General features: G+C 40.6%; 3 protein-coding genes across 30 annotated transcripts in view; 2 read left to right on the forward strand and 1 right to left on the reverse strand.

The window, feature by feature from the left end:
- MTIF2 (mitochondrial translational initiation factor 2) overlaps positions 1 to 12,317 on the forward strand; it is a 33,322-nt gene extending 21,005 nt beyond the window's left edge. For all 25 annotated transcript variants that reach the window (XM_055377913.2, XM_055377926.2, XM_055377911.2 and 22 more), the window contains 7 exons: positions 2,500 to 2,624; positions 4,716 to 4,920; positions 5,280 to 5,532; positions 5,867 to 6,007; positions 8,780 to 8,944; positions 11,520 to 11,660; positions 12,117 to 12,317. In XM_055377913.2, coding sequence (XP_055233888.2) covers positions 2,500 to 2,624; positions 4,716 to 4,920; positions 5,280 to 5,532; positions 5,867 to 6,007; positions 8,780 to 8,944; positions 11,520 to 11,660; positions 12,117 to 12,289 — 1,203 coding nt within the window. In that variant the 3' untranslated portion in view covers positions 12,290 to 12,317. The remainder of the gene's footprint in view (positions 1 to 2,499; positions 2,625 to 4,715; positions 4,921 to 5,279; positions 5,533 to 5,866; positions 6,008 to 8,779; positions 8,945 to 11,519; positions 11,661 to 12,116) is intronic.
- A 1,032-nt stretch (positions 12,318 to 13,349) lies between these two features.
- Positions 13,350 to 16,573, reverse strand: RPS27A (ribosomal protein S27a). 2 transcript variants are annotated; one of them, XM_004029250.5, is made up of 6 exons: positions 16,238 to 16,573; positions 16,074 to 16,138; positions 15,532 to 15,586; positions 14,745 to 14,830; positions 13,996 to 14,127; positions 13,350 to 13,531 (listed from the first exon to the last, which is right to left on the reverse strand). In XM_004029250.5, exons 2-6 carry the CDS (start codon positions 16,119 to 16,121, stop codon positions 13,382 to 13,384), a joined length of 471 nt encoding a protein of 156 aa, XP_004029299.1. In that variant the 5' UTR covers positions 16,122 to 16,138; positions 16,238 to 16,573; the 3' UTR covers positions 13,350 to 13,381. The 2 variants fall into 2 exon arrangements, with proteins under 2 accessions (XP_004029299.1, XP_055233907.1); XM_055377932.2 differs by having other exon boundaries at positions 16,314 to 16,332.
- Positions 16,574 to 16,636: 63 nt separating this feature from the next.
- Positions 16,637 to 19,710, forward strand: part of CLHC1 (clathrin heavy chain linker domain containing 1) — a 67,120-nt gene continuing 64,046 nt past the window's right edge. The window contains exon 1 of one of the 3 annotated variants that reach the window (XM_019021057.4): positions 16,637 to 16,710. The gene's annotated coding sequence lies outside the window, so the exon portion shown is untranslated. Of the gene's footprint in view, positions 16,945 to 19,710 lie in introns of all 3 variants that reach the window. The other 2 variants (XM_063696184.1, XM_004029260.5) reach the window with 2 other exon arrangements.

Genomic DNA, 19,710 nt, shown 5'->3' on the forward strand with positions numbered 1-19,710 from the left:
CTGTGTTGCTTAGGCTGGTCTTGAACACCTGGCCTCAAGCCATTGTCCCACCTTGGCCTCCCAAAGCACCGAGATTACAAGTGTGAGCCACCATGCCTGACCAAAGACTGTCTTAAGCAGAAATGAAATCCAGTTGTTAACAAAAAAGTGCTTATATTTCATGCCTCTTACAAGTGGAAAACAGGCCTTACAGCATTTAAGAGATTTAAACAAAAAGTTCATGAATACCAAGATTAAATATTAAGGTTGATTTTGTTATTGATTGACTAAATGTTTTTGTGGATTAAATTGCTACATGTTTTAAAATGTTATTTATAATGAATTCCATTTTCTTTAAGATTACCATCTATTCTTTCTTGAATATAAACACCAAGGAAACTCAGTGCTTGCCTCTTACAAGTGTTTTCCAATTCTCTTACCCTATAGAGGTTGCTGCTAAGTAACAATTTCCTTTTTTGTCCATCCTTATTATATTACAAAGTTTATTTATAATATAGCCTTTTTTTTCTCCTGATCATTCACTGAAGGGATGGTGGGTTACTCTACCACCTTCCTCCAATTAAATCTCACTTCATCTTTACTTTTCCTAAATGTGTTACCTCCAAGATACTTAGAAATTATGCCTCCATTAATAGTAAAACTGTGCATCTTTTTCTCTGAAATTTATAAAATGCTGCCTTACTTTGTTATCTTCTGCACTCTCTCTCAATTGTTATTGCACTCTGAAAGCCAAATGTTAGGCTTACTACAATAAGATTAAAATATTTGGCCAGGCGCAGTGACTTATGCCTGTAAGCCTAGCACTTTGGGAGGCCGAGGTGGTCAGATCCATTGAGGCAGGAGTTCAAGACCAGCCTGGGCAACATGATGAGACCTTGTCTCTATAAAAACACAAAAATTAGCCTGGCTTGGTGGCATGTGTCTGTCGTCCTAGCTATTGGGGAGGCTAAGACTGGAGGACCACTTGAGCCAGGGAGGCAGAGGTTGCAGTGAGCTGAGATGATGCCACTGTACTCCAGCCTTGATAACAGAGTGAGACCTTGTCTAAAAAAAAAAATTAAAATATTTGAAGAGTTGACCACCTTTTCTGGCCAGATACCATCAGATGAGTAGGTAGATGTAAAGCTGCTTAGGCAGATTTGGAGGCGTGTCAGAGATGATTCCAAGGGAAGGGAGGGGATTGGAAGAGAGTGGCAGGGAGGTAAGATGAGGCCTTCTGTTCCAAGACATATAAAGGATTATTTCATGCAAGGAAACAACTCTAGTTCTGCTTTTTGGAGCAGCATTTTGTAAATTGGAATAAATACTAGGAATAAGTGGGTGGGTAAGCAAAGTATTTAGTCAATTTTTTTGTTTTGTTTTGTTTTGTTTTGTTTTACAGTTGTCTATTGTTTTATTTTTTGTTTTTTGAAATGAAGTCTTGCTCTGTGTCTCAGGCTGGAGTGCAGTGGCATGATCTTGGCTCACTGCAACCTCTGCCTCTGGGTTCAAGCGATTTTCCTGTCTCAGCCTCCTGAGTAGCTGGGATTACAGGCACGTGCCACCACACCTGACTAATTTTTTGTTTTTTTAGTAGAGATGTGGTTTCACCATGTTGGCTGGTCTTGAACTCCTAACCTCAAGTGATCCGCCCGTCTCAGCTTCCCAAAGTGCTGGGATTACAGGCATGAGCCGCCGTGCCCGGCCCTTGTCTGTTGTTTTATACTTTGTAACAACTGTGAGCAATCTCTTAGCTGATACCAGGAGTGGAAAAATACCTTGCCTATCAGTTCCATTTCCATCACCAGTTAATCAGTTGTGTGATCTTGGAGCCCTAGAGAGCACAGTAAACATAGACCATGAAAGGTAAAAGAATCACCCACTCCAGCTTCTTCATTTTATGGTTGAGGTAAGGAGATCCAGGGAAGTGAGGTGATTTTTTTTTTGAAGGCTGCACAGCTGGGTGGTTATAAAGCACAGCTTAGAGCCTAGATCTCTAGTTAGTGCTTTTTCTCCTCATTTATTTAATAAGGGTAAGTCATGCTTGATATGCTTTGTAGGATTCTTGAGTTGATCAAATGAAATAATAGATGTGAAATCTCATTCAGTTGGATAGAACTTAAACAAAAAAAGAAAGCAAGAGGAAGGAAACACAACTGTAGGGACAGACGGAGGAGAAAGAAAATGAATGAAGCATTGCATGTGTTTATGAAAGGGATAGTAACAAGCCCACCAGTGGTCATCCTTTAAAAAAAATAGCCACTTGTTCCTTGCAAGATCTGTCCATGGCTCAGATTTTCTTGCTGATCCCTCCCTCCCTTCCATTCTTCCCATTCTCTTTTTTCTTATTTTTGTTTCCCCTCCCTCCCTTTCTTTGTTAAATTGAGTAATCATGCTTTTAATGATTAAAGAGAAAAGTATAATATAACTTGCAAGGATTATGTGACTTTCTGTCCCTGGTATTTACATTTACAGATAATATTTATTAATGTGTATTAACAACGTTTGTTATTGTTAAAGGGCGATAACCTGATGGCTTTGGCAGAAGCAACAGTTGCTCTTGCAGAAATGTTAGAATTGAAAGCAGATCCCAATGGTCCAGTGGAAGGAACAGTAATAGAGTCTTTCACAGACAAAGGAAGAGGGTAGGACTCTTAAAATGCTTGCCTTTTTAATTTGTTCTGTGGTTTTCGTGACTTGATTATATGACAATATATTATTTTTGTTGCATGTTATTGTTAGTTCATGAACAATATTTTCGAAGCATTTGTTTTAAAAAGTATTTTATTGTTTGTACTAATATAAGAACACAAAAATGCAGTTATTATCAGTAGACCATAGCAACTATCCATGTACTTCTACTAGTCATATTTAAGTGACCTAAGTAGTTCAATTTGTTTTATTTTTTTTCCCTCACTGACTCGACTGAATTGGTAAAGTCTTATAGATAACATAAATTAGAATGAAATACCAATGGTTGCATTTTAGGGTTTGTGAATTCTTTATACTTTACCCATTAATATAATACGCAGAAAGGTCTTTGAAGTGGTGTGCTTGAATTTTCCTCTGTATCAGCAAGAGAGGTTTTCTCATTGCTTTACACTCTCTAACAACTGAGTAATCCCTTAGCTGATGGAGACTGGGATAGAAAGTGGGTTAAGATTCTGTCAGAACACTTTGCTCCCTGCTTCTTCGCTTAGCATAACCTTATAAGAAATTATTTTTTTTTTAATTTTGGTAAGAAACACCTAACATCCCATTTATTATGTTAACCATATTTAAATATACAGTTCAGTATTGTTGTTTATTCACATTGTTTGTGTTGAACTATTTTATCTTGTGAAACTGAAACTCTGTACCTTTTAAAATTACCCTTGTCCCTCTCCTGAGCCCTTGGCAACCACCGTTCTGTTTTCTGCTTTTCCTTTATTTATTTCTTTCTTTTTGAGACGGACTTTTGCTCTTGTTGCCCAGGCTGGAGTGAAGTGGCCGCGATCTCAGCTCACTGCAACCTCCAATCCCTGGGTTCAAGCAATTCTTCTGCCTCAGTCTCCCAAGTAGCTGGGATTTACAGGCACCCACCACCATGCCTGGCTAATTTTTGTATTTTTTTAGAGACAGGATTTTCACAATGTTGACCAGGCCAGTCTCAAACTCCTGACCTCAGGTGATCCAACCTCCTCGGCCTCCCAAAGTGCTGGGATTACAGGCGTGAGCCACTACACCTGGCACTGTTTTGTGTTTTTATTTTGTGCCTACTTTAGATACTTCATATGAGTGGAATCATACAGTATGTGTCCATTTGTAACTGGCTTATTTCATTTTGTATAATGTTCTAGAGTTTCATTCATGTTGTAGCCTGTGAAAAGATTTCCTTTTTTAAAAAAATTTAATATTTATTTATTTTTTAATTTTTTTTTTTTGAGTTGCAGTCTCACTCTGTCACCCGGGCTGGAATGCAGTGGTGTGATCTCGGCTCACTGCAACCTCTGCCTCCCAGGTTCAAGTGATTCTCCTGCCTCAGCCTCCCGAGTAGCTGGGACTGTAGGCGCGTGCCACCACACTCGGCTAATTTTTGTATTTTTAGTATAGACGGGGTTTCACCATGTTGGCCAGGCTGGTCTTGAACTACTGACCTCAGGTGATCTACCTGCCTCGGCCTCCCAAAGTGCTGGGATTACAGGTGTGAGCCACTGTGCCTAGCCTATTTTTTTTTTAATTGAGATAGGGTCCTGCTATCTTACCCCAGCTGGTCTCAAACTTGTGAGCTCAAGCAATCCACCCACCTTGGCCTTCAAAAGTGCTGGGATTACAGCCATGAGCCACCACACCTGGCCAATTTCCTTCTTTTTAAAGACTGTGTAATATTCCTTTGTATGTAAAATACACATTTTCTTTGGAAGAAATGTCCATTTGTCTTTTGATGGACATTTGGGTTGCTTCTACTTCTTGGCTATCACAAATAAATTTGTTTAAAATGGTCTTGATAGGCTGACTTTGAACTCCTGGGCTCAGGTGATCCTCTTGCCTTAGCCTGCTGAATAGCTGGGATTGCAGATGTGCCACTGCACCCAGCTTTGAAATGTTTTTATAGTATGAAAAACTGCTTAAGTTAAGAAGTGGTGGAATTAATCTTGTGTATACACATGTTTATATAACTTAAACTTCATAAAGATATCTTTGCTCTACTTAAAGTACATTATGACATTGAAAATATACTTTTATTTTCATTTTAGTCTTGTTACTACAGCTATAATTCAAAGAGGAACTTTAAGAAAAGGCTCTGTTCTGGTTGCTGGAAAATGTTGGGCAAAAGTACGCTTAATGTTTGATGAAAATGGAAAAACAATTGATGAGGCCTATCCCAGCATGCCAGTGGGAATTACAGGCTGGAGAGACCTTCCTTCTGCAGGAGAAGAAATTCTTGAAGTAGAATCTGAGGTGTATCAAGCTTAATTCCTATATATTAGATATAATATAATGATTTTAAATGCCAGTTTACAATGTTATACCAAATATGTGTATTAATGTTAACATCTAGATTATAAGGGGCTGTGAGGATGCAAGTTGTGCTATTTTAGCATTAGACTATAGAATTTTGGGGGGTGGGGATAAGATTTTTAAATCATTTCAATTATACAAGCTCTCAAATTAAAATTTTACATGTTTCTTGAAACTTATAAAAGTAGTAGTTTCATACATGAGTTAAGCTAATTTCCTAATGCGGGACAACACAAAGGCTTTAATCTAGCAGTTATTGATGTCTATTTCATTAAATAATACGTTTTTCCCCTATAAAGCCAAGGGCACGTGAAGTTGTTGACTGGAGGAAATATGAACAAGAACAGGAGAAAGGTCAGGAGGATCTGAAAATAATAGAAGAAAAGCGAAAGGAACACCAAGAAGCACATCAGAAAGCCCGTGAGAAGTATGGCCATCTACTGTGGAAGAAGAGATCAATTCTACGGTTTTTAGAAAGGAAAGAACAAATACCCTTAAAGCCAAAAGAGAAAAGGGAAAGAGATTCAAATGTACTTTCTGTGATTATTAAAGGTATATTTTTAAAGATTTTACATTACAGTTCATTCTTTGAATATATTTTTTTTATTCTCATAGTTTGGGCCTTTATATTTACATGAAAATTATTTCAGTATTTTAGGAGTGATTTTCTTAGTCAACATATTTCTTGCTTATTTTGTTGTAAATGTACGTTTGGCTCATTATATGCTATTAAGTCAAGTAGATATGTGTAATGCTAAGCCTAAATAAGAGTGGATTTAGTGATAAATGACATTCCTATCATGGCTTTAAATAGATTATTGTCATTTTTATGTCTGCTGATGTCTAACTCTTAAAAGCAACAATTATAAACTTTTTCTGTATTTAGGTGATGTTGATGGTTCTGTTGAGGCCATTTTGAACATTATAGATACCTATGATGCTTCACACGAGTGTGAACTAGAATTAGTACATTTTGGAGTGGGTGATATAAGTGCAAATGATGTTAACCTTGCTGAAACATTTGATGGTAAGGATTCCATTTCTTCTTGTTAATCTGTGTTCCCCAAATAACACTGAACCATCTGCTTCTGTCTTTTGTTGCTTGGCTTGTCACACCTGACATTTACTCCTATCAGCATCACCCTTCCTGCTATAGTCCAGTCCCAGCTAGCAATTGAAACTTAATAGGATGTGCAGTATTGTGGCCATAGCTCCATTTGTTGTGGTTGTACTGCAATTTTGGGGAACTATTTCAAGACCTGGTCACATTTATCTTTTTTTTTTTTTTTAAAGCACCATTACTGCCCCCTCTCCCTACTCCTCCTGGTTCTTTACTATCCCAAGGTTGATTTCTCATATCTTTCATCAGACTTCTGAATGTTCCTAACACTGTAATCACCCTATTCAGTTCTTTCCTTCATCTTTTACTTTCGGCTACCTATCTTTGGTAATTGATAACTTTATACATCGTATCTTTTTACAGCAAAAGTTCTTTTTAGCTTTATAAGCCTAGAAGGCAGGGAACTGTCTTTATTAGTTGAATTTATGATACACAAAAAGGGGGACTCATGACTGTTAAATAAAGTCGAACACCTAGTAAAGCAAAAACATTGTTGAGTGATTAGGAATCATTTAGGAAAGAGATTCTTTGAAACCTGACTTGATTAGAGTTAGATATCACCTCTTCTACTGAAAAGGATAGAGGTAACATCTAACTGATTAATTAAAAGTATTTGGTAGGCACTGACTGGCTTAGCACTGTGCTGTAATACAGATAGTGTATTGAAAGATATTGAAATGACTTTTTTTTTTCTTTTTTTTTTTTTGGAGACAGAGCCTCACTCCGTTGCCCAGGCTGTAGTGCAGTGGCACGGTCTCGGCTCACTGCAACCTCTGCCTCCCTAGTTCAAGGGATTCTCCTGCCACAGCCCCCACCTAGTAGCTGGGATTATAGGTGTGCACCACCATGCCTGGCTAATTTTGTATTTTTAGTAGAGACAGGGTTTCACCATGTTGGCCAGGCTGGTCTTGAACTCCTGACCTAGGTGGTCTACCTGTTTTGGCCTCCCAAAGTGCTGGAATTACAGGCACGAGACATTGTGCCTAGCCAATTGAATGACTTCTTTTTCTTGAGACGGAGTTTTGCTTTTGTCAACCAGGCTGGAGTGCAATGGCGCAATCTTGGCTCATTGCCACCTCTCCCTCCTGGGTTCAAGCTATTCTCCTGCCCCAGCTTCCCGAGTAGCTGGGATTATAGGCACCCAGGACCACACCTGGCTAATTCTTATATTTTTAGCATAGATAAGGTTTCATCATGTTGGCCAGTTTGGTCTCAAACTCCTGACCTCACGTGATCCACCCACCTCGGCCTCCCAAAGTCCTGGGATTACAGGCGTGAGCCACTGCACCCGGCCTGAATGGCTTCTTAATGATAGGACTTTCAAGGTGATTGTGTTTTTCTCCTGATTAAACTGTTTGGGTTAATTTTTTTCATTCATTTTGTTTAAGACAAGAGTGTTTTGCTTTTTTTTCTTTTTGGGTTGGTTTTTTTTTTTTTTGAGACAGAGTCTTGCTCTGTCGCCCAGGCTGGAGTGCAGTGGCGTAATCTTGGCTTACCGTACCCACCACCTCCTGGGTTCAAGAGATTTTCCTGCCTTAGTTTCCTGAGTAGCTGGGATTATAGGCATCTGCCACCATGGCTGGCTAATTTTTGTATTTTTAGTAGAGACAGGGTGTCACCATGTTGGTCAAGCTGGTCTTGAACTCCCAACCTCAGGTGATCCACCCACCTCAGCCTCCCAAAGTGCTGGGATTACAGGCGTGAGCCACCGCGCCCATCCAGGTTAATTTTTTTCATTCATTTTGTTTAAGACAAGAGTGTTTTGCTTTTTTTTTCTCCCAAAGTATTTACAGTTAAATATATTATTTGTTTGTTGGTAAAATGGTCAGCTCCATGAAACTTGCTTCTTAAAAATAACTCTTGACCTTTACCAATTAAGTCACTATTTTTCCCTCCACCCCTTTAAGTCACTATTTTTGGGCATCTTTTGGCCATCTGAATACCTAAGTGCAAACCACAAAAATTGTAGACAATGAGATTATAATTTAATAATGTAATTGTTATTAAAATGAAGGAATAGTATTTTAGCCCTGGTCATTTTTTGTGTTTTTATTTCTCTGGTATGAAAACCAAATTTTGTTTAGCATACTGCTTTACACGTTATAGGCACTTAATGTTCCTTAAATGAATGGGTTTAAAATTATAAAGAAATTTTCTTTGTTAAACAAGCCACAATACAGTTTATAAAATTCTTTCATCAATTGGAAAATTTTCTAGTTTTGGTGAGAAAAAAAGTCATAGACCTTCTAACCTCCTCTAATTGCTATTTTTTTTTGAGATGGAGTTTTGCTCTATTTGCCCAGGCTGGAGTGCAATGGCGCGATCTCAGCTCACTGCAACCTCCGCCTCCCGGGTTCAAGCGATTCTCCTGCCTCGGCCTCCTGAGTAGCTGGAATTACAGGTGTGACCACCACGCCCGGCTAATTTTGTATTTTTAGTAGAGACAGGGTTTCACCATGTTGGCCAGGCTGGTCTTGAACTCCTGACCTCAGGCGATCCACCTGCCTCAGCTTCCCAAAGTGATGGGATTACAGGCGTGAGCCACTGCACCTGGCCTCTTATTTGCTATTTTAATTTAGAAAATAAAACAATTTAGATTCAAGTTTCTGCTTGAAAGACACATAAATGATTATAATGTAATCGTTGTGCTACTTCATTGATCATATTTCTGTTTGCTAGGTGTTATATATGGCTTTAATGTGAATGCAGGCAATGTTATCCAACAGTCAGCTGCAAAAAAAGGAGTAAAAATTAAACTTCACAAAATAATTTACCGTCTTGTTGAAGATTTGCAAGAGGAACTGAGCAGCAGATTACCCTGTGCTGTGGAAGAGCACCCAGTAGGTGAGTGATCACTGAATGTTACTTTTAAAAATTAGTATATTAGGTGCTATAAATAGCACTTCAAAGCAAAGCTTAGAGGAAACGTTTTCAATGTTGAAAGATATATCCTGTGTTCTAGAAAAAAATGACTACCATGAGAATCCATTGTAACTTCTTATGTAAACACCTGCCCTGTGTAACACATTGTGCCTGTGCCTTGATGATACAAAAGCAAATAAGGAATTAAGAACTTGCCCTCCAGTTTAAATATGAACAAATAATTATAATACAAATTACACTACTATTGAACGCATAAAGATTATTAACAGCGTCATGGAAAGAGCTGTTGACTTTGTTGTGGGGCTGGCAGAGAAGTCTACCATAAGAAGAAAATTTACATTTAAATATTAAATATTTAAAAATATTGTTTCTAGCATATATCATAGCCAGAGTAAAGACTGAGAATATTTAAAATTGATTAAATCACCTCATCTGTTTTTTTTTCCTCCCCACGTAGATTTTGTTTTTTTTGATTAACTTTTAATTTTGATAATAGTTTTAAATTTCCAGAAAAATTGCAAGAGAAAAACTAGGAACTCCTATATATCTTTTACCTAATTCACCAGTTGTTTACATTTTGTCCTATTTGCCTCATTTTTGTCCTGCTCCATGCACACGTGATGTTTTTTCCCTGGACCATTTGAAAATGTTTGAGATATAGTGCCCATTTGCCTCTAAATATGTACATCTGCTAAGCAAAAGGATACTATCTTATAAAACTACAGAACTAATCAAACTCAGGAAATTTAACACTTATTTGTACAATGCTCTTATCTAATACACAGTCCATATTCACATTTTGTCTGTTGTCCCAACAGTGTACTTTTTTTCCCCAGTCCAGGATCATGGATTATAATATATCCATGTTGTCATATCTCTCTAGCTCCATTTAATCTGGAACAGTTCTTCAATTTTTGTTTTTGACCTTGACATTTTTGAAGCATGTTGGACAGCTATTTTGTAGAATGTACCTTGATTTGGATTTGTCCAGTGTTTCCCCATGATGAGATTTGATTTTGCATTTTTGGTCTACATAACAGATTTATTATTTTAGGTTTTTCTGACCTGCTCAACATGATCGTACAGAGATTTTTATGTTCTTGTGCTAAGAGCAATTTGGAAAACTGAGTCATGAGGGTTTCTAGGATTAAGCAAAGACACCAGTCAGATAACACTAACAAATAACAGTAGTAAAATAGCATCCTAGAAAATTGGTTCATTATAGTGCATGTTACTTCATTATTGGAATTTGTATTTTTAGTCAGTGAAAAAAAAACAGACTCGGCCGGGCATGGTGGCTCATGCCTGTAATCCCAGCACTTTGGGAGGTCGAGGCGGGCGGATCACCTGAGGATGGGAGTTCAAGACCAGTCTGACCAACATGGTGAAACCCCGTCTTTACTAAAAATACAAAATTAGCCAGGTGTGGTGGCACATTCCTGTAATCCCAGCTACTTGGGAGGCTGAGGCAGGAGAATCGCTTGAACCCAGGAGGTGGAGTTTGCCGGTGAGCCAGGATCGCGCCATTGCACTCCAGCCTGGGCAACAAGAGCGAAACTCCATCTCAAAAAAAAAAAAAAACAGGCTCAGAATTAGTAGAATTAGTACTTCTAAGTAGATATAAATTACCTGTGGCAAAATGAAAAATAATGAGGTCAGGTGCAGTGGCTCAAGCGTGTCATCCGAGGACTTTGGGAGGCTGAGGTAGGAGCATCGCTTGAGGCCAAGAATTCAAGACCAGCCTCCACAACAAAAAAGATAAAAATAAAAAAATTAGTTGGGCATGGTGGCACGCACCTGTAGTCTTAGCTATCTAGAACTGCTTGAGCCCAGGAGCTTGAGGGTACGGTGAGCTATGATCATGCCACTGCACTCCAGCCTGGGTGACCCATCTATAAAAGTTAAAAAAAAACAAACAGAGAAATAAATTAATATAGATGATCTACTCTAGAAAATATATTGAAGGAAAGCTTAAAACAAGGTTTTCATGGAGCAGACAAGAATAGGCAAAGATGGCTGGGTGCAGTGGCTCACGCCTGTAATTTCAACACTTTGAGAGTCTGAGGCGGGTGGATCACTTGAGGTCAGGAGTTTGAGACCAGCCTGGCCAACATGGTGAAACCCCGTCTCTACTAACAATATAAAAATCAGCTGGATGTGGTTGTGGGCGCCTGTAATCCCAGCTACTCGGGAGGCTGAGGCATGAGAATCGCTTAAACCCCGGAGGTGGAGGTTGCAGTGAGCCAAGATCACACCACTGCACTCCAGCCCGGATGACAGAGTGAGACTCTGTCTCAAAAAAAAAAAAAAAAAGAAAAAAAGAAAAGGAAAAGAATAGCCAAAGATTTTCATGCATTTTTATTCTTAATATTGGTCAGGAAAATAAAATTGGAGTTAAAGAAACCCAGACTTTTTTCTAGGCATGAATTTGGATTTTTGTCCTACACCTTTAATTCTTATACCACAGAATGTCAGAAATTACATATTTCTCAGAATCTTTAGTTTTCTGCACATTAATGTTCTCTTCTTCCTAAAGGTGAGGCATCTATACTAGCTACCTTCTCTGTAACAGAAGGGAAGAAAAAAGTTCCTGTGGCTGGCTGCAGAGTCCAAAAGGGACAGTTAGAAAAACAAAAAAAATTTAAACTAACCCGTAATGGACATGTAATTTGGAAGGGTAAGCAACATCAAAATCTCCTATAATAGCATATCCAGTCACCAAAACCTGTTGACTATATAACCATCTGAAATCTGTTCATCTTTCATGCCCATAATCTCAGCTCAGGCCATTTCTTATTGCTATTGAAACCCCTAAATTGTCTGTAGTTGATTGGTTCCCTTTGCCTGAGATGTATGTTGGTTTTACCCATTGAAGTCCTGAGTACCATCCTATCCTCAGCAAAAAGTTTATGTCTACCTTTGAAATAGGAGATTTAGGTTATTTTGCTACAAATCAAGTCTTATTCACAGCAAACTTCATTTTTGAGGGGGTTCCCCTGGTATTTAGTCCCATCATTAAACTTGACAAGACCATAAAATTTTTAAGAATTTCAGTGTAATTTCCTGGTTAACACCATATAATGTAGTATTTAGTAGGTACTTAAATATACTAACCTTAAATTATCTTTTTAAGGCTCATTAACCTCATTGAAACACCATAAAGATGACATTTCAATTGTCAAAACGGGAATGGATTGTGGTCTCAGTTTAGATGAAGACAATATGGAATTTCAAGTGGGAGACAGAATTGTTTGTTATGAAGAAAAGCAAATTCAAGCCAAGACTTCTTGGGATCCAGGATTTTAAAATTACATTAAAAATGTAAATAACTCAACGTGTTGTTTGTTTGAAGGTAGAAATGCACTACTACTGGCCAAAAAGTATCTAAGTTGTTTTACCATGTGTTCATATGCATTTGCACAAACTGTCAAAGTGCTCAGAAATAGGAAATCTTATTTAAGGATGCCTCCAACTAGAAATCCTTGAATGGAAAGACTGGCAATATGGTAAAAGGGAATTGTTTGTTATTTATACATCACCGATTTCTTTCAAGTGTATGCTTTAGTTAAGAGGCTTATCGAGTGAACCAGCTTTCCCTGAATTGAGCTTCAAAGGAAGATATGCTACCCGAGTCCTCCTTGAAACCAAACTGTCTTTTAGTGTTAACAGTACAAATAAGTAATCAATCATTCCTTTATAGGGATGCATCCTGAACAAACATTAAATTCCCAAGAGTTGTACAAGACAGCAAGCATTCCACTGAAACCACCCAGAGACTGAGGATGCATTTTGTTTTTTTTTTTTTTTTGGAAGCAGGGTTTTGTCCAGGCTGAAATGCAATGCATAATTAATTAAAACTCCTGGGCTCAAGGGATCCTTTTGTCTCAGACTCCCCAGTAGGCAGGACCATAGGAGTCAGCCTACTTTTTCCTTTTTTTTTTTTTTTTTTTTTTTTTTACAGAGATGGGGGTCTTGCTATGGTGCCCAGGCTGCTCTTGAACTCCTGGACGCTCAAGTGATCCTCCCAAAGCATAGGGATTACAGGCACCACACAACAAAGAATTACCTGGCCCCAAATGTCTGTTGTGTTGAGGTCAAGAAATGGACAGAAACACAAACTGGCTTATATTTAGACAACTTACATTAAATATAACTTCTGCCAAAGTATAGGTAGTCTAAGAGTTGAAAATATCAAGACCTTTACAAGTGGTTGGCACCTGGCAGGTATACAGAACCACTGGGTCACACAATCCCCAGAAGCAACATTCACACAGCGATAGCAGTAGCACTACTAAAGGAAATGGTGTGACCATCAATTTGGTGCTTAAAAACCCTTCTTTTTACGGCAATAAAACCCAACAATAAATGTTAGTTCATGTCTTTTATTAACTCATACAGTTACTTGTCTTCTGGTTTGTTGAAACAGTAAGTCAGACAACATTTGCCACAATAATGTCTGTCAAAGTGGCTTGCCATAAACACCCCAGCACCACATTCATCAGAAGGGCACTCTCGACGAAGGCGACTAATTTTGCCATTCTCATCCACCTGAAAAGCACAAACCTGCTGTAAGATAATTTTACAACACATTCTGAAGTCTAATTTAAGTGACTCAAAATATTTAAGCTTTTAACTGTGTAATACTGGTAGTTTTGGTGCTTACAAACCAAAGCGCCCTAAATTCTCACCAGTTATCATTGCTACAATGAAAACATTCAGAAGTCTTGGGACTTTTGAACACTAAAGGCCAGTTTTGCAAGTGGTAGACAAAGGTAAAGACCTGAACCCAAACCCGACTTTAAACTCAGAACCCTATTACATAACTGATTTCAAATACCAAACAGGAAAAACCCCAGAAAGTCTGAATTTCTCATTTCCCGAATACCTCATTTAAACCAAAGTGGGATAATATTGGATACTTAAGTCCAAGAAAATATTGACAAGTACTATAAAGATTAAGTTTTCCAAATAAGCCAAGACTTTGCTGACATTCTGCCCTTTAACTGGCTCACCTTATAATATTTCAGGACAGCCAGCTTAACCTTCTTTCTCTTGTGCTTATTCTTCTTGGGAGTGGTGTAAGACTTCTTCTTCCTTTTCTTAGCACCACCACGAAGTCTCAACACAAGATGAAGAGTAGATTCCTGTTAATGGAAGAAGGAAGCAAGCTTTCATGATTCCACTAATGGGCACACCCAACATTACGCATTTTCTAATTAAAAGCAGTAGCAGTACACAATAACATCTGAGGGAATCTTGCAGCCCCCAAACCCAATAAAGTATCTGATTCTTAACAGTTTATAGGGACATTAAAGAATGCATTACATTACACCATGGGATGCAACTTGCAAAATTCATAATGGGAGAACTATAGCAGTGCTTCTCAAGTATCAGTATAGGAGTTACCTAAAAATCTACTGCTAATCGAATGCCATTCTCCCTTTTTGTGTGTCAAAATGTCCAGAATACACCACATGGAGTGGCTCACGTCTGTAATCCCAGCGCTGGGAGGCCACGGTGGGAAGATCACTTAAGCCCAGGAGTTTGAGACCAGCCTGGGCATGGTGGCGGGTGCCTATAGTTCCAACTACAGGAGGCTGAGGTGGGAGGACCACCTGAGTCTGAGAGGTGGAGGTTGCAGTGACTGCGCCACTCACTCCACCCTAGGTGACAGAGTCAGAGCCTGTCTCAAAAAAAGTAAAATAAAAAATTTCCAAAATAACATTTTTTTTTAAAGAAGCTGCTCTTCCCCTAGACAGACCTTTTGAATATTGTAGTCAGACAAAGTACGTCCATCTTCCAGCTGCTTGCCAGCAAAGATCAGTCTCTGCTGATCAGGAGGAATTCCTAATGAGAAAAAACAAAAATTAAGTCACAGCACACCAAGCCTGTGATGTGCTCGAGACTTATAAGGTAACACCCCTTAATCAAATACATGATACTAACGGCTGGCAATAAGCCCTTACTAGAAGTTAGGCATGGTTCTAAATCTTTACATGTCACATTTTACCGCATTTAATTTTAGGGACAATACTTGGTTGTCTGCAGTGGCTCACACCTGTAATACCAATACTTTGGGAGGTCGAGGTGGGCAGATCACTTGATGTGAAAAGTTCAAAACCAGCCTGGCCAACAAGGTAAAACCCAGTCTCTACTAAAAATACAATAAATTAGCCAGGCATGGTGGTGCACGCCTGTAACCCCCACTACTAGGGAGGCTGAAGCACAAAAATCACTTGAACCCGGGAGGCGGAGGCTGCAGTAAGCCGGGACGAGCGAATGCACTCCAGCCTGGGCGACAGAGGAGACTCCATCTCACACAAAATAAATAAATAAGTGTCCAAATTCACGCAAGTGAAATACACCTCAAGGATTCCAATCTAGGTACTGTGCTTTCCGATCACCAATGTTTATTGTGTTATTCCACAAGTATTTCGCTTTGTCAATCTGACCCCTTCCCCCCTCACCAAGAGCAGGTATGTCTAGCACCTACAGGCAGGCCGAAGTCTCCGCAGGTTAAGTTTTCTTAACTACAAAATACTACTTGCCTTCCTTATCCTGTATCTTGGCCTTTACATTTTCTATCGTATCCGAGGGTTCAACCTATGAGTGTTAAAATGAAAGCATGTTGGTTACACATTAAGGAACTACAGAACTCATTTAGTTTGACAATTACCACTGAACCGAACCAGCGACAGGGCTGAGACCTACTCGAGAGACCTATTACCCACCCCGTGGGCAACCTCCCAAGTCGGCTACCGGAAAGCACCTTCATCTCCCCAGCCCAGAGCGGGCGGCGGCCGCAGGGCCACACGTGCTCGCATCCGGCGGGCAGAGCGTCTCCTTCCCCACCGCAGCTCCTCCGTTTTAACTAACTAGCTGGAACCCCTCGAGAGGAAACAGGTCCAGCCTTTGGCCACCGAAAATCACCTCTAGGTCGTTGCTCAGCAAAAGGTACTCATTTCAAAGCTTAAGTTTTAGAACCCAAATTCGGAATCATGGTCTAAGACATGGAAAGCAGCGCCGGTCCTAAAATCCACCTCAGGACCTTATTCGGACCTTGGCTTCCTCATGACCACCTGGCCCGTACCTCGAGGGTGATGGTCTTTCCCGTAAGGGTTTTCACGAAAATCTGCATTTTGGTGGCGGCTCCACCTGAGGTTGAGGAAAAGGAAGAGACAGGTTAGGTCAGGGATCACAAAAGAAGGCACCATAGGATGCTAACCCGAGAGCAGCCGAAGTGCAGACACCCACCGCAGATGGCGGATCGAAAAGGAAGAACGCCGCGCAGGCCCACGGGGTTTCCCGGAGCTCCCGCCGAAGGACCCACCCCTTAGGCGACCACACCAAATGCCTGACTGCCGTCCCAGCGACAATCCAACCCGGTGCCAAACTAGGACGTGAACTTCGTTTCTCCTCTCCCTAGCGTGGGCTTATTTCTCACTTTAGCCGTCGGAATGCTTTCGAAATTGTAGGTTTAAGCAACGTAAAAAATGTTTTAAAAAGGCTTTTCCCGTATAATCAACGTGGCTAAGAGAATTTTTAAAAGGAGGTCGAGGGGGGCCTCTTGGGGAAGAGGTAGGAAATGGAAGTGCATTCTGGGAATTGTAGTTCTCCACTGCTTTCTTCTACCTTGGACTACTTGTCCCAAGATGCAGTTCCACCTCCCAGATTCCCTGGTTACTATCTCTAAGCACTGAAGTCGGTGTTTGGAGAAAAGGACTCAGGTGAGGACTGGAGGTAGGATGAAGCGGAATAATGGTTTCCGGAGCGTGGGAACGGGCCAGAAGTGACTAGGAGCAAATGTTAAGGGGGGGGGCAAAGGGTGCGGGGCACGAAAGGTGTCCTTCATTCACTTGCAGAAGCGGTGATGGGCAGAGAATCAGCAATCTACCAGACGCTCCCTGGGCCTTCAAGGGAAGGGAATCTGCGTGGCCTGCTCCAGGCAAACTGAAAAATAGGTGAAATCTTCGGAAGCGGGGGTTCAGCCCTTTCTCTCCTGTAGCCCCTCCCTGCTTTCAACCGCCGAGTCTCTCCCAGCCTAGGGAAGAGTCTGGGTCTTGTGTGTCACTCCTTAGTGTGACACGCTTTAATATGTTGAAAAATCTCAGGAGTTTTCAAATTTTAAAGTGAAGCCGTACGGAAAAGAAACCTGCAGAATGGTTATTTAGTTGTAGAATTTCCAAATTTGGGCATTGGGAGTCTTGGATCTGAGAGGAAGTTTTTGGAGTATGTATGGGGTGCTTCTTCCGGCAAGGAGGCCAATTAGAAGCAAGTTCTCCCTGTCCTTTCTCCATTCCACAAACCAGAGTCCTTTCTAATGCCTTCTGTATTTATTTCTTCATCCTCTGCCCTCTGCGACCCCATCCCCAAATTCAGACCTTAATTTTCTCTTGTAGGGGTTCCGTATCTAACTCCTTATCTCTCTCCAGTGTTTCCTCCTTTCTAACCCACCCTCACTATTGCCTCCAAAATATTCATTCTGAAAGGTAAATGTGTGTTATTATTTTACTTAAAATACCTCACCTTCAGGATACAATTCAAATTTCTTAGAATGACATTCAGCTTCTGCCTTCCTTACAACCTAATCTGCTAAACCCATTACTCTACATTTTAGTAAATGAAGCTAATTTAATTTCCTGACCTATGCCCTCCCGTGTTTTGGCATTTCTGAAGAATCCAATCGTTTATTCTTCCTGGAACTTTTTTTTTTTTTTCGTGAGACGGAATTTCGCTCTGTTGCCCAGGCTGGAGTGCAGTGGCGCGGTCTCGGCTCACTGCAAACTCCGCCTCCCAGGTTCAAGCAATTCTCCTGACTCAGCCTCCCGAGTAGCTGGGATTACAGGCGCCCACCACCACACCCGGCTAATTTTTGTATTTTTAGTAGAGATGGGGTTTCACCACGTTGGCCAGGCTGTTCTCTAGCTCCTGACCTCAAATGATCCATCCTCCTTGGCCTCCCAAAGTGCTGAGATTACAGGCGTGAGCCACCACGCCCTGCCTCCTGGAACATTTTTCATCCCCTAGTCCGCCAACTAGTTTCTATAACAAAATTTCCTAGAGTTGCTTGTACATATTGTCTCTAATCTTTCCCTTCCGTTGTCTGAACTCACTCCTGTCAGGCTTTTGTCCCCACCATTCTGATCGGATAGCTCTTGTAATGGTCACTGATGACCTCCATGTTGCAAAATTCAATGGTCATTTCATCTTATTTAATCTGTCAGCAGTATTTGACACAGTTGCTTATTCCATCTCTCTTTGAAAACCTTTCAAAGACTTCACCTCTCAGTTTTTCTGCCACCCTGGAGGCTCTTTTCCAGGCTCATTTGCTGCTTCGTCTTGATCTGCGAGACCTCTAACCATGGAGTATCCCCAAGGCCCAGTCCTTGGACCTCTGCTTTGTCTGCATTTTCTTGGTTATCTCATTTTTGTTTAATAACTTTTAAAGTATCATCATATGCAAATAACTCATAAACTTATCTGTCACTCAGACCAGATATGTCGCAGATATGTCACAACTTCATCTTCACATATCCAGCTATCTACTCAACATCTCTAATGGACAGGCCCCAAACACTTAATCTCATGAAATTGCTCTTCCCATGTTTATATATGGCAATTCCCATTTCTCCAGTCACTAAGGCCAAAAACTTTATGGTCATCCTTGACTGTTCTTTTATATCCCACATCTTATCTACCTTGGCAGATCTTGGCTTTATTTTCAAAATATATGCAGAACACTTCCTACCACCTCCATTGTTAGCACCCTGATTCAAGCCACCATCATCTTTTGCCTTGATTATTGCAGTAGCTTCGTAACAGCACTTCCAGCTTTGACCCTTGCGTCCTATAATCTGTTTTCCACAGAGCAACAAGAACAATTCTTTTTTTTTTTTTTTTTTTTTTTTGAGATGGAGTTTCGCTGTTGTTGCCCAGCCTGGAGTGCAATGGCACAATCTTGGCTCACCGCAACCTCTGCTTCCCGGGTTAGGTGATTCTCCTGCCTCAGCCTCTCCAGTAGCTGGGATTACAGGCATGTGCCACCACGCCCAGCTAATTTTGTATTTTTAGCAGAGACAGGGTTTTTCCATGTTGGTCAGGCTGGTCTTGAACTCCCGACCTCAGGTGATCTGCCCGCCTTGACCTCTCAGAGTGCTGGGATTACAGGTATGAGCCACCATGCCTGGCCAAGAACAATTCTTTAGCATGTTAAGTCAGCTGTCCCACTCTTCTGCACACAGGCCTCTAAAGGCTTCGAATCTCACTCAGAGGAAAGCCTAAATTCTTACAAGTGAGGCTGTTGCTCCAGTGCTGGAACAAGTAGAGGCCACAGTCCAGTGTTGCTCCTCTTGCCAAGTCTGCCCAGAGAAAGGGACCTCTTTTTCTAAACCGCACAAAGGTACCTCCTAGGCTGATAGTAGTTCTGCCCTCAAGACCCTACATGCTACATAATCTGGCAGTTACCTCTCTGATCTCTTCTCTCCCTTTCTCATCCTCTTCTAGCCCCACGGGCCCTTTTGCTGTTCCTCAAATGTGTTGTCCCACCCTGAGGCCTTTGGACTGGCTACTCTCTTTGCCTCAACCACTCATCTCCCAGGAATTTACATGACCTGCTATTTTCAGATTTCTGAAATGTCACCTTATCTATCAGTAAGATCTTTTGTCTTTCCTGACTTACCGCCCTTATAGAAAATGGTATCCTCCCACCTTCCTTACTCTCTATCCCC

This window comes from Gorilla gorilla, chromosome 12 (assembly GCF_029281585.2).
Source record: "Gorilla gorilla gorilla isolate KB3781 chromosome 12, NHGRI_mGorGor1-v2.1_pri, whole genome shotgun sequence".
NCBI classification, from domain to species: Eukaryota; Metazoa; Chordata; class Mammalia; order Primates; family Hominidae; genus Gorilla; species Gorilla gorilla.

Bases quoted from the DNA above. Each gene is read 5' to 3' on its own strand.
- RPS27A (XM_004029250.5), bottom strand. From the start codon at position 16,121: ATGCAGATTTTCGTGAAAACCCTTACGGGAAAGACCATCACCCTCGAG. The intron at 14,831-15,531 runs GCAAGTAGTATT...TTTTCTCATTAG, and splicing joins CAAGATACAGGATAAGGAAG to GAATTCCTCCTGATCAGCAG. The intron at 13,532-13,995 runs GTGAGCCAGTTA...TGTGCTTTTCAG, and splicing joins CTGTCCTGAAATATTATAAG to GTGGATGAGAATGGCAAAAT.